This window comes from Anas acuta, chromosome 19 (assembly GCF_963932015.1).
Source record: "Anas acuta chromosome 19, bAnaAcu1.1, whole genome shotgun sequence".
Lineage (NCBI taxonomy): Eukaryota > Metazoa > Chordata > Aves > Anseriformes > Anatidae > Anas > Anas acuta.
The window spans coordinates 5,007,147-5,020,361 of NC_088997.1; the positions used below are offsets into that span (position 1 = coordinate 5,007,147).

Consider the following 13,215-nt stretch of genomic DNA (forward strand, 5'->3'; position numbering starts at 1 on the left):
TAATTTAAGGTTTTTCCTCCTTATTTTGGGTGTGTTTGGTTAAAACGTGGCGTTTGCTTTCAGATACTCTCGAACACATCCTGAGTTTTCTCTCGCTGAGGCTAGGATGTTAGATTTTGAGATGGGAGACCTGTCACGAAGGCTGCAAAGTTTCTTGGTTGGCTCTGGATCCTGGTTAACCTCGGCTGTAAACGAGTCTGTTCAGTGCAGGGCTAAATCTGGCTAAATTTCGTGACTTAATCTGGGAAGTTTCTTGCAGCTGGTCGGTGGGAAATGGCCGTGTAAACCAGACAGCTGGGGAGCTTTGGCTGTACCAGGGTTGGGTTGATTTGCGTTATAATCACAAAAACCTTTTGGCTAGCTAGTTTCCCGTCAGGACAAGATCAGAAGGTGCAGTTCTGATTGTTCGTTCCTGCTTTTCTCACCTTCCTTGGGATATCTCCTGGGTGGTGAGCATTCAGATGACCAGCAAAAGCCCAAACCCTGCTGCGTGCTGCTCCTGAGGGCCCCGTTCTGCCTTCCTGCCGAGTCCTCCGAGCAGGCCAGGTTGTGTCAGAGGGATGCTGGGCTTTTCTTTCCACGTTTTCTTCGCCTTTACCTCCTACATCTTGCTTAAAGTAAACTTCCGTTCTGGATATAAACTTAGGCATAAAGGCAGCACTTGCAGCTTCCTTTCTGCCTCCTTTCTTTTTCTTTTTTTTTTTTTTTTTTATTTAAAGAGCAGCAGCTGTAATGCAATGCTTGTTTTAAGTAATTGGAACAGCACTTTAAATACGCTGCTGTAGCATGGTAGCTGAATTGTGTCAACAGCTTAACCGTTCTTTAAATATTTATTGCCAGCTCTAGCACCAGGTTGCATTTATTATCAATATAGAAAACAAAAAGCTCCTCGTAGGCCAAGGGGTTGCGGTCGGTGCTGTGTGGGAGAGGTACCGTGATGGAAAATGAAAGGCGAGGTGTGATCGGCCCGGGTTAATGCAGTGGGCTGGAGACAAGCCTGGCCCAGAAACCAGAGTGGTTTCTGTGTAGGGAAGGCTCCTCGGTGTCGTGTTGTGCACACCTGCACGTTGGTTCTTTAGGGAAGAAGTTTGTGGCTCCCAAACTTGCCTTTCCTTGAAAAAGGAGCTGCACGGGTCACGCAGTGCTGCTGTGCTGGGGTTGTGTCGGTATGTGAGGCGCCGCACGTGGTCCTCGCGCTCTTTGCAGTTGTTCCACTGAGCCCTGCTTGGGAATAAGAATTGGCATAAATAAGAACAAGCAACATAGCCCCCAAACCCTTCGTCTTCTACAGAAACCAGAAAATGCTCAGCCAAAATGCTGAGAATCTCGTGGCTGGTGGTGCTGTGTGTCTCTGAGGGTAGATACCCAGCTCTGCCGTGGAAGTGGCTGAGTTTCTGTGGGTGGAAGCGCCTCCCCGGCTCAGCTGCTGGGAGGGTTTGGGCTCTTCTCACAGCACCAGCTCCGAATCACTCAAATCACTCGCTGGGTGTACGGCTCCTCCGGGGGCTGCTGCAGGAGGGCGCAGATAACCTGCCTCGGCTGGGGAAGTGTACACAATCCCTTCCAGATACTTAATTTTGACAAACTTGGATTAATATCGCAGCCAGGTGACTGTCTTCAGGTTTGAACTTCCAGAGAGGCTTTTTTTTCCCCTTGGTACTTGGTGGAAGCAGAGCATACGGCTTCTGGCTCCTGAGCCCGTGTTCTTTGTGATCTGGGCTGGGACCGTGGTGCAGGGAGCGTTTCATCCTGATGTTCTGTGCTAACGGTGTGTGTGTGCCCTGCCTTCGTGCAGTTGAAAAACAATTTTATTTCCCAGCACTTCTGCTATCCTTCCCACTTACATCCCCCTCCTGGTGTGTGGTTGCTAGATCTCCCTGTGTTTTCTTAAGCTGTGGGTAAACAGAGCTCGTGTCGAAGCCGGTTCGCGGAGCGAGCGGTGCTGCGAATTCGTTCCAGCCTCAGCGGAGGATTAGAGAGATCCCTGCAAGAGGAAAAGTTTCGGGAGCGAGCTGGGGGAGGGGAGCGACGGCGGGAGGGAGAGCTAAGGCAGCCCAGTGTTGTGTTCCCTTTCAAGCCTCGCTGCGAGTTTCTGCTTGGAGGAGCCCTCTTGGAAATCGCTCACCTCGCCGGGCGCCGCCGTTCCGAGTCCTTCTTAAAACTGCCTGCTGCTGGCTTTGGGAGCTGTGCTGCTAGGGTGGGAGCTGCCTAAATCCCACCGACTGCCCCTTAACAGTAAGCACACGGTGTTGGGATGCTGCCTGGCAAAACAGCTTCTCCCCCACAGGCTGCATCTCCCCGGGCTGCATCTCCCCGCAGCCCTGCTGGGACAAGCACACCAAATCCCGAGCGGGGCCCGTGAGCTCCATCAGACTCCTTACAGCACTTGCCTCTCGCCGTGTTTATATTTGGAGCGTTTGGCTCCGTTTCCTCTCCGATTTGGCAGCCTCCTCCCGAGCACTGCTGTTGTCGAAGAATGGGAGTAAAGGAGCTGCAAAGAGGAGCAGCCAGAGCTGAGCCTTGCGGATGTTCTCTGAGTCGCATGGGTTAAATGCTTGGTGCATAGAATGGAAAAAGGAGTTGGGTTTAACTGGTGGGACATTAGTAACTCTTTCCGTGCCTCATTCAGGTCTAAACCGCCCTGCCTTATCTCAGCATTCCGTCTCCCTTGTTTTTGCATAAATCCCCATTCTTTGGAGGGGGTGAGGGGAGGGGAGCATCAGCCCGGCTATTGTCTCTGCTGATCCTGCCCTGAAGGTGCCTCTTGGGCTTCCTCCGGCTTTCAGGTGAAACTTTGAAAGGACCCAAAGCATCTGCCCCTGCCGGGAGTGGCAGGGTGGCCGGGAAGCTGCCCAGAGGCTAATCTCAGCCCTGAGTGACCTGAGGAGGAGCACAGCTCCCGGACTCTGAATTAAATAAATGTTGGTGTGATTCGTGTGCGTTGGTGCTTCCGACAGTTTCAAAAACCGTGTAGTTTAACTCGGTGAAGGCTTTTTTATTTTGAGGTTTCCTGGTTTGGTTTTTACATTAAACGCCTGGCAAAAGCCTGCTCCAACATCTGTATGAGTGCAGTTCTGTGCAAAACGTCGCTTTAACTCCCTCAGTCTTAACCGATGGAGTTTGTTAGAACAGGAAAGAGAGGGGCAAAAAGAGGCAGGCAGCTTTTCCTTCCCTGCATCTCCCGTCCTGGTACTTCGGTGCTGCTGGGGCCAGCGTGGTCTGGCTCCCAAACCAGAAGGAAGCAGTCTCACTGGCCTGGTTTCCCAGCGCGGGGTCACTGCGCATGTGTCTGCAGATGTGGTAACATGATCGGTCCTGGCAGTTCTCTGCAGCGCTCGTACCAATGAAAGCTTTTCTCTCCCCCTTATTTTCGGCCTAAATCTCTTGGTGCAAAACCAGATAAGGTCAACCTGAATTTATGACCTTAAGCCGAGGGCACCAGAAAACCACCGATAAGGAGAAGCGGACGAACTGATCTAATTTGGGGGGCTGGCAAATCCCAGCTCCCGGCAGCGTGAGCGGATTCTGCAGCGTGGGCACGAGTTGGCCCTAGCCGGGCGTTGGGATCAAGCTGTGAATCTCCACCATCAGCGTGAAGGGGCGAGACTTGCAAGCCCTGAGGATCCTGAAAATCAACGAGGGGATGTTTAACTGCTTCACTTTAGGCTTTGTCTGCAGGCAGCTCGTGTACAGAGCAGCACCGTGGCAAACATCCGGCCTGATCCTGTAAAAGGGCACGGCGTGAGGCTGTTAATAAGGAAAGTTCTCGGCTGTTTCATCCCTTTGCTTGGGGAGCTGCCAGCTTGACTGGGACTGGTGGAGCTGAGAACTCCTTCGGTGCTGTCCTAGAGCTGAGTTTTGAGCCTGACGAAGTTCTTTTGGATGAAGTGGCTTTGGGAGCTGCTCCGGAGCTGGTCTTTCCTGGTACGTGGGACCTGCAGGCATGACTCACGGGAGCATTTCAAAACGTGGAAAGGTCTTCCCGGAGGAATTCCATCTCCTCCAGGCATTTGCAAAGGAAATTCTTAATTGGATTAGATTCAGAATACTAATCTGCTAATGACTGTTTGTTATGGAGATCTTAGCGCTATCTTGTAAATATATTCACCTTCATTCAGCCTGCCTGCTGCCTGCTTATTGCACGCGAGCTCGGTAGTGCAGCTGCCTGCAGATCTTCAAGCTGGGGATGGGAGAAGGACCACCGTGTGAGCACACCAAGTGGTATGACGCTCAGATAATTCTCCCCTCTCTCCATTTCCCGAAGTTGCTTTAGGTGGGGATAGTAAACGGGGAGCATGTCTGACCTCCTGCTGTGCTTCTGGTAGGGCTGGTGTGTGGGAGTGCTCCCGTGCTGTTGTCAGCTACAGATTTTTGACCGCAAACTTCATATTTTTAGGAAGAGAAAGGGTCAAATATGCATTTTGCCTCCTGAAAGTGACCTTTTTGACTTGGTTTGCACTTGCTGTCGTGGTGGTGGTGTAAAAAATCCCTGTGTGTAGTGCAAGTGGATGTTAAACTGTCTTTCTTTCTGGACTGACTCTGTGGTTCGTGAGGCTCCTGAGCTTGTCCTGTGCTCTGCAGCCCCTGTGAGTAGCAAGCGGCAGGAATCTGCTGCAAAGAAAGCAAGCAGCTCCTCGCAGAGCAGGAAAGAGGTGTGTGTCTTCCTGAAAGCAGGCGTTGCAAAGCCTGAACGTTCAGGGAACGCTGCCTGTTGCAATATAAATCACATGTGAGAATGGCTCAGCTACCTGTTTTTTTTTTTTTTTTTTTTTAACCAGTCAGGAAGTGAGCTCGGAGTTCTGAAAATGCTAACGTATCTCAGAACATAATATGGCTTTGTTCTGGGAGTACGAAGTGCTGGATCCGAAAGGAGTGAGTGTAAGCAAAAAGCCGCTTGCCACGTCGAGTTACTGGCTAAACTTGGGATTTTACGACGCAGTCAGACGGTCAGAGCCGGCTTTTCCTTACGCTGCCTGCAGCTCCACGGCACGCTAGATGTCTGCCCAGCTTCTCCCAGGAGTGCTGCGGGGCCTGGTGTCTGTAAGCTGCGTAACAACAGTGCTGCACCTTCTCTTTAATGAAGCACTGGTGGTAATGTGATCACATTTTCGTTTAGGGTACGGAGTAAACGCTTCCTGTAGTCAGAAATGAGGAAGGAAAAACCCTCTAAATTGTCCCTCCAGCATCAAATCTCGAGTACAAAAAGCCTCTGAGCTGGCTGGGGGAAATGGAGCGCCTGAACCCAACTCTAACCCGTTTCTGCTGACGTCTGCTCTGCACGAGTCACTTGAAGTAAACTAGATGGAGCTGGAGATTACTGCCTTTGAACCCCGCAGAAAGCAGTGGCCTGAGGATGCAATTTGGCAGGCTGAAAACCCCATGCTGAATTTCTGGCAAGCGGCAGTGATTGGTGTGAAACACCTGCCTGTACAGCCTCTGACTTGGGGCAGGGCGTCATGTGAACCTCCCGGTGATCTCAGTCTAGAATAGCAACGGGAGCAGGATATGAAGGTGATCGGGAAAAAGGCAGAAAAGGATTTATACCCCGGCGTAAGGTCGCTTTTTGGGTTGTGCTTTCTTCTTTTGGTTGGGGTTGGGGGGCTGTTTTTCATGCTCTTCATTTCCCTCTCCTCCCCGGTGTTCTCGGGAAAACCTGGCCCCCGTGTAGGTGTCAGAATTGTGCTGCACTTGGCCGTGTGACAGCAAATTCGTATCCTTGCTTTTATGGGCCTGCGTTTCAGCCTCTTCTGATGTTCTGCTTTCCCTGCGTTTGCTCTCCCTTTGCCACCTTATTGCTTCCGTCCTTTCAGCCCCGTCTCCTTTGAACACATTCAGTATCGCAAGGGCTGAATGTGCTCACCTTTCAGAAACCTCTCCAACCTGTTTTGATTTTTTTTTTTTTCCCCAGAGCTGTCTCTTCATTTATTGTTCTTTAGAGACACGATCGGGTGAACCCATTCTCGCTAGAGCTGTGTTGTTCCTCAGCCCTCTTTCTTCTCCCCGTTGCTGCCCTATGTGTCAGCCAGCTTTGAGGAGATGACTTCTAATCTGTTAAGAAGATGGTGCTATAAAGATCCGAACACTTAATGATGGATCTGGCCATTGAATTCGGGCTATTGTTACTATTGTCTGTGGTACAGGCATAAGGAGTGATGTGCAGGAAAGAAATGGGATGTGCAAAACGTCTGAATTTCAGGGTATGACCCAAATTTTCCAAAGTCAACAAGTCTTCCTCTTGACTTCTCTGATTTCTGGTTATAAATACAAAGCCAGACAGTTGCTAGCAAGTATGTCCCAAATATCAGAGCTCAAAACCAACCAACCAAATTTAAAACCAAAAAAAAAGTACTTAGAGGGTACACGTGACAATATACATGTTTTTTTCATTCATATCTACTTGCACAGATATATGCTTATTTTTTTTATATGGAAATCCAACACCTGAAATTAAGGGGAAAAGTGCTTTTATTTTTTATTTTTTGTCAGCTGTTAAGGAGGATAATAACTAATGGGTTGTCTGGGGAATGCTCTCTAGGCCAGGTTCTTCCTATGAATAGAAGGAACCCGTGGCATCAGGCGGTCACATTTTTCATGCAGCCTAACCAATCTGTTGGAAGCTCCTGATTGTCAGGCTCAAGACAAAAAAAATTAGACATCTTTGTGTTGGAGAGAACTTTACTGATTTTCTGAGAGCCTAAGGGGTGCCCATGTGCACGTGGAGGGGCCGGAGCACTGGTGATGAAGAGGAGGAGAGGTGAAGTAAGGCAGGTAATGCAGGCTTTCACGAGCCTTGCTTAGTGGCAGCCGAAATAATCGTGTACTGACCTGTGCAGTGATGCCCAGGTCTCCTTGCTGATGTACACAGCTCTCCTTGCTTTTCCTATACGTGCTCAATACTTTCACCTCAACGTAAACAAACGTAGGCTGGCTGCTATTAAGCTTTTTTCCCACTCATTCCCCTAGGGGAAGGGAATCTGTACCGCAGATACAGAAGTACAGCAGCTGATGCTCTGCAGTTCATGTGAATTGCACTGCTGGCCTTAAGTAGGTATAACGTATACAATATGTGAGCCTATTTGAGATCAGAAAGTTCCTAAAACTCTGCTGGTTTTAACACGATCGGGTCACGCTCAGAGGTCTGCAAGGAACAGAAATTGTGCTGAGCTTGTCTCAAGTCTGGTGGTCTCTGCTTCGGTGCTTGAGAAATCCGTGTGTTCATCAGGAGGATTTTCTTGTGCTCCTGAGTGTCAGGACTTTGTTCTTCTTAAGGAGCAGATAGAGTTTGAAGAACTTTTTGTAGACCTCTGCTGATTAGACGCTGCCAGAATGGAGAGCTGACAGTATTCCCAGTAATTATCTTAAGGTAATGAAGCCTCACTTCTTCATGGAAAATAGTAAACTCCTCTTTGATCCAGGACTTGCAGTAGGAAGGTAAGGGAGCTGCAGCAGGGAACCTACACCAACCTGCAGCTGCTGCCTCGTTCTGTGGGGTTTTATGGGTTCAGCCGGGGCTGCACGCGCTGCGTCCCAGGTGTCCTCCTGCAGGGTTTGGGAGCAGCTGTGAGCAGAAACGTGGAACTTGGGCTCAGCAAAACCGCTCCGGAGGCCTGAATGTGTCAGTGATGCAACCTTCTCTGTTTCTCAATGGGCTGCTTGTAATGCGCGGGCAGCGTGGTTGGTTTCCTGGTTTGTTTTAGCTCGGGCTGCCATTGAGGCCCTGCCGTAGGAAGCCAGGGAGCCTTGTTCTTTATGAAGCCGGTAGAGCAGCTGTACCTCTATCCATCATCAGGATAAATAGGAGCCCGATAGAAGAGCCGAACGCTTCTTCCTCTGCCTTACTGGCAGCCGTAACCGGCATCCTTCATCACGAGCCTGTCACTGAGCCTTGCTAAGGTAAAGGGAAGTTTTCTGAGGACACAAAACTCAGAAATCTTACCTAGATTTTTTCCACAAGGTTGCTATTTTCCACCGCACAACAAAAATATTAATCCCAGTTGCTGAAAACGACTGAAACCAAAGGCAAGTCGTTGCAAAAAGCTGCTCCAGACACCGTGGTGTTTTCCTGCCACCTTTACCCCAGCCTGAGAGCAGCAGCCTGCAGCCCGGTGGGTCTGGGGCATGCGCTCTGCGGCCTCGACATGCTTCTGACGTGAGATGGCCACCAGGCACGCCGTGTGTAAATAACCACGGGTCTGCCTGTAACGCTCCCTCCGAGAGCCGTGGCCCGGCTTGCATTGAGAAAGGTGCCGTTCTTTGAGCGTGTTTACTTATTTATTGAGGTCAGCAAAGTGAAGAGTAATTATGGGATTTAGACGAACATCAGGCAGCTGATGTATGAGAGCTCCAGAGTGTGAAATTGAAAAGCTGAGTGGCTTGGTGCTATTGTTTGCTTGATTAAAAACTCCGAACACACAGATGACTCTTGGAGATTTTTGATTGCATCATAGCTATTTAAATTTTATTTAAGTGGGGCTCTGCATAATACTGAGACCATGGGAGCTAGTCCAAAAGTTTGCAAAAGCAAGTCGTGAAAGCATAAATCTGGTGTGAATTTCAAGAGATGCTACTAGGCTATTTCAAAAAAAAAAAAAAAAAAAGCTATTAGACTAGTATTATAAATAATAAATAAATAAAGCAATTTGGTGTAGTGGCTTTTGAATAGGCAGTGATGAACATGTGTAATTTTCAGAGTTGTTCTTCCAGGTGTTTGTGTGGATATTAACCTTAAAAATCAGACTCCATTTTTTGGATCTGTCTTTGTCTTAAATTCAGAAATGTGTTTGTCTGAGCACATTTGATTCAGGTCAGACCAAACCCTGCAGGTTAAATAGCCCCGGTCATCGCTCCTGCCTGTGATGACAGAAGGGGGGGACCTTTCTGAAGTGAATGCTTGCCAAAATTTTGCAGAGCAGCACAATGGAGTGGTGTGTGGTTCAGAGGAGATGTGCTGGAAGTGAGGATAAAGTTGGTGCTGTGCAGCTACAGGTCATGTTGGCAGCAAACACTGGCGGCTGGAGATCTGCATGCTAATGAACGTATGAAAGATAGGGAGAAAGCGGCCGTGGTGTTCCTGCCAAAGTGCTAATTCTTACCTTGGTTATGAAGATCAAGCGTCTTGGTCGGATTTAAAAATGAGTTTCTCTTATGCTTACAGTAAAAGGTTGAAGAATGCGGTCATAACTAGTCAATTAAAATAGCATTCTTTAGCACTTCCTTGGCTTTATGTGAAGACCCAGGAAATGCTCTTTCCGTGCGGAGAGGCCAGCAGTCCAGGAACAGCATTCATCAGTCTTTGTTAGTGCAGCGAGCTGCCTTGATGAACAGTTCATTAACCAGGAGAAGCAGAATCAGTCTTTTAATACACTTGCTGGAGCAGTTAGGCCTTGACAGCGAGCAAAAAAAAAAAAAAAAAACACCTCAGGAGGCTAGTCTGAGAGCCAAAACCTCGCTGCTGCTCTGAGGCTCGTCTTTTCCCCTCCTTCCCAGGCCTTTTGGGAAGAAGCATTCCTGTAAATCCTGGGTGAGCCGTCCCGTAAGGGCACTGTGTACACAGGGCTGCCCTAGCAGATAGTTCAAACATGAAAAAAACCCACGGCCGTAACGCACGCCTTCACCACGGAGCCCGTTCTGACTCTTCCAGCCACCTCTCCGGATTCCTGGCGGTATTAATTGTTTCATTGTGAGGCACGGCAGACGAAGGCAGCGGGTAAAAACAGATGCCCCCAGGCACCTGGCAGCGCGTGGACGCCTGGCAGGCCGCGCGTGCGTTGGGATGGGGCAGACGTGTTCCCAGGAGTTGAGGCACGCTCGGCGGCGGCTTCAGAGGGCTCAGATCCACCGCGAACAAGTCAAAGGCTGTGGGTTTTTTTCCTCCACGAGTCAAAGGCTGTGGGTTTTTTGTTTTTTTTTCCTCCCCGGGGTGCTGGGAGGGGAGGCGGAGGTGGGCCGGGCGATGCATGCCGACTGTGGCTGCAGACCTACAAACCCTGCTGGCAGCAGGGGTAAAAGCTGAGCTGTTTCAGGACCGAGCCTGGATTCACAGGGCAGAAAGCACATGGGGATCGTTCATTCCTTTCCCCTCCTTCCACCCCCTTTCCACGCTTCTGTTAGCAGGAGATTAGCGTGGGCCGGGGAGGGGGGAGTCGCCGCTTCAGCCAAACACCTGAGGCTTGGTGTAAAGCAGGCGGTGGCTGAGGCTTTGGTGCTGTCATCTAGAGCCCGATCTCTTGTTCATCCCGGCCCTTCAGGAAATGAGAAGCAGAAGCTGCAGGTACGTCTCTGTGCACGGGCAGAGCGTGGCGTTTCTGGAGCCGCCTGCAACGCTGAGGCCTCCGAAACCCTGCGCTGCTCCTCAAAATGGCAGCCAGATGTCTTGGCTCTACTGAATTCCCCGGGGCCTGACACCAGAAACGCCGCAGCTCACACCGCTTTGGTTCTCGTTCTGTTCTCCCCCCGGTCACCCAGGCAAAGTGGCTCAAGGTTGAGCATGGCCCTTGGTGGCTGTGGCACCTGAGGTGGCTTTGTGGGACCGACAGCATGCGCACGGGGCAAGGCTTGCCAGGGCCGTGCCTGAACAAAGGAAACGCGTTTGTTTTTATAGTTCAAGCGTGGGAGCCTGGCCTGGGACCCTGTGTGATTTCAGTGTGCTAGGAACAAGTCTCCTGGAGTAGGCTGGCTGCCCACACGGCTTCCTGGGCAAGGCCTTGTGTGCTCCTCGCTGGTGTGGCCACGCAGCGGTCATCTTGTAACCCTGCCATGGCCGAGGTGATGCTGGCGTGGGTGAAGGAGCCTCCACGTCCTTCTGGTGGTGCTGCATCTGCTGAGCACACAGCACAGGCCTTGCTTTGTGGAGTTCCTGTGTAATTATCTCCAGCATCGATAGGCAGGACTCTTTCAAGCAGATCTGAAAGCCGTGCTGCGTGGTAACTAGCTGTTGATCTGACAGCGTGGATGTTTTTCCTGCGAGAGTCAGCAGTTTGCTGAAATAACAAAACTTAATGATAAAGAGGTGTTGGAAAGTACTCGAGCTAGTAGTAGGATTTGTAAGGGAAGCGTATCATCTAACATATGCTGCTCTGCCTTTCACCGAGGAAAAAACGTTTCTCAAAATAGTCTTCCTTGCTCTTTCGTCTAATTTACTTGGGTTTATTTCTAGAATCAAAATGAGAATGTCATTTTGATGTGATACAGCCTTTATAGTAAGTGCAAATCCATATGAGTAGGATGCATCTTGTGCTTCGTAGCCAAGGCAAGCTGTACATGGTGACACTTTTAAGAGTATTTGGGTTGTCTTAAGATAGGAGGTGGTTTCCACCATGAAGTTAGTGTGCCCAGGGATGGAGTACATGAGAAGCAGTGGGTAGGCTTCATGGCAGCTCGTTCAGTTGCACTCACTGCAAATTCAAGGGCTAGAAATGCCTCACCGTATGACTGTGCTTGCTGCACAGTAATCTATGTAGTGTTACATCAAGTAATCAAGTTATTTAAAGCAGATTGAGCATCAGGGGAAGGTATACTTATGGTACGCAAATGAATTGTCCATTTATCTTTGCTGTTCAGTTCTAAGACTGTCCTCTTAAAAACATGGAGCACGCTGCATCGTGGAGATGAGACGGGTGTCATGGAAGACTTAACGTCACTGGTGACAGAGCTGCCCTGACTTGGGCTACGTGTAAATGAGATGTTCCAGAAATAACAGTAAAGCTTTGCTTTTTATTTCTCTTCTAGCAACCCTCCGCTCAGTGAGGAAATGCTGCCTCCAGGGGAGTGGATGTGTCACCGCTGCACTGTGCGCCGAAAGGTAAAGTCTCTTGTAACAACCATGCTCCCTGCCCTTCCAACTGTCCATCTGAAATGTGAACCCTTTATTTTAAAATTTCCTCTCCCCTTAATGTGAACGTACACACCACCAGAATTGCTCTTTGTGGTTAGGGTCGTAAAGGGGGCTTTGTTAGGAACAGGCTGCAAGAAAGCCAAGGTGTCTTGATGAGATTGTCCTGGTATTTTTTAACGTTGCTACTAAGAACCACAAAGCTGAAGTGCCTGCTCTGTTTGTGTCAAGCTGTGCCTTTTAACCTGCTTTCCTTTTCTCCCATTCTGGAAGGGAGGGAGAACTGAGGCACAGAGGGAAGGGCTCTCATGCTGGAGGAGGTGAGCTGTGTTCAGGTCAAACAGGTGGCCTGATAACGTAGCTTTGGCATCAGGGCTGTGATTCTGGTTAATGTGCGTTTTTTAGGAGCATGACTTCACAGCAGTTACACATCAGCAGAGGGTGAAATCACAGTGAGTTGTGATTTCCTGGGCTGTTGAACAGGATGGGGAGGAGATGACTGGGCAAGATTGTGGCTTGTCTTATTTTCCTTGATACTCTTTCTCCAGGAAGCTGTCTTGCACAATGTAAACATCTTATTGCTGTGAGTACGTAAGACTGCGTACCAGAGGGTTTAGAAACTGTACCAACCAACTAGCAACTGTTCCTTGAAGTGACACCCAGAACAAATTTGAAGAAAACTCTGTACTCAGTCTTTTTTGTTCCCCAAGCTATTTCCTTGTTCTGTTTCCAGGGTACTGTTCAGTCATCTGCTAACAGCACAGAGGAGGGTCACAAATTTAAAAACAAATAAACACCACAACACCAACGAAAAGAATTCTCTATTAAAAATTGTCTGATAACACTTCTCTCCTTTTACAGACCATTTCGTAGTGATCTTATAGACTGGTGATGCTGGCACTGGAGCAGTTCAGCTGCCACTACCAGGCTGTACAGCTGCCCCCTTCTCTTGCAAAAATGGATCCCTCAGTGATTGCCATGTATTATTTTCCTCTGCTGCAGTCCTCCCTGCCCACCTTGTTCAAGAGTCCTGGCGTCAAGAGATAGTGTGCTGGTTTTATGTTGTGCTTGTGTTCTCAAGCTCCTTGTTCTGTAATGGGTTCAGATGCACTGCCAGGGTTAATAGACTGTGTCGACAATGAGTGGTCTACCATGGAGTTTCTCTGTTGGCTAGCAAAGTAAACAGAGTTGTCTGATCTGTCAAGTGTTTAGGACTAGAAGCTGTGAAACATTGTCCTGATGTGGACTCAAATACGGCAGTCCTGAAAGGAGAGACATGCTAATTTTCCTCCCTGTGCTTGGTTCCCTTCAGCTGGTTTGTCATCTGTGTGTTAGCTGCAAGCAAATTGGTTTTGCTAGGTCAAGGCTTTGTGGTGACTTCACGG

The 13,215-nt window shown here is 49.3% G+C and overlaps 1 protein-coding gene across 2 annotated transcripts in view; it reads left to right on the forward strand.

Annotated features, from left to right (window-relative positions):
• The window catches only part of PHF12 (PHD finger protein 12), a 30,857-nt gene that overhangs the window by 2,698 nt on the left and 14,944 nt on the right, over positions 1–13,215 (forward strand). For both annotated transcript variants that reach the window (XM_068655546.1, XM_068655547.1), the window contains exon 3: positions 11,728–11,800. In XM_068655546.1, coding sequence (XP_068511647.1) covers positions 11,728–11,800 — 73 coding nt within the window. The remainder of the gene's footprint in view (positions 1–11,727; positions 11,801–13,215) is intronic.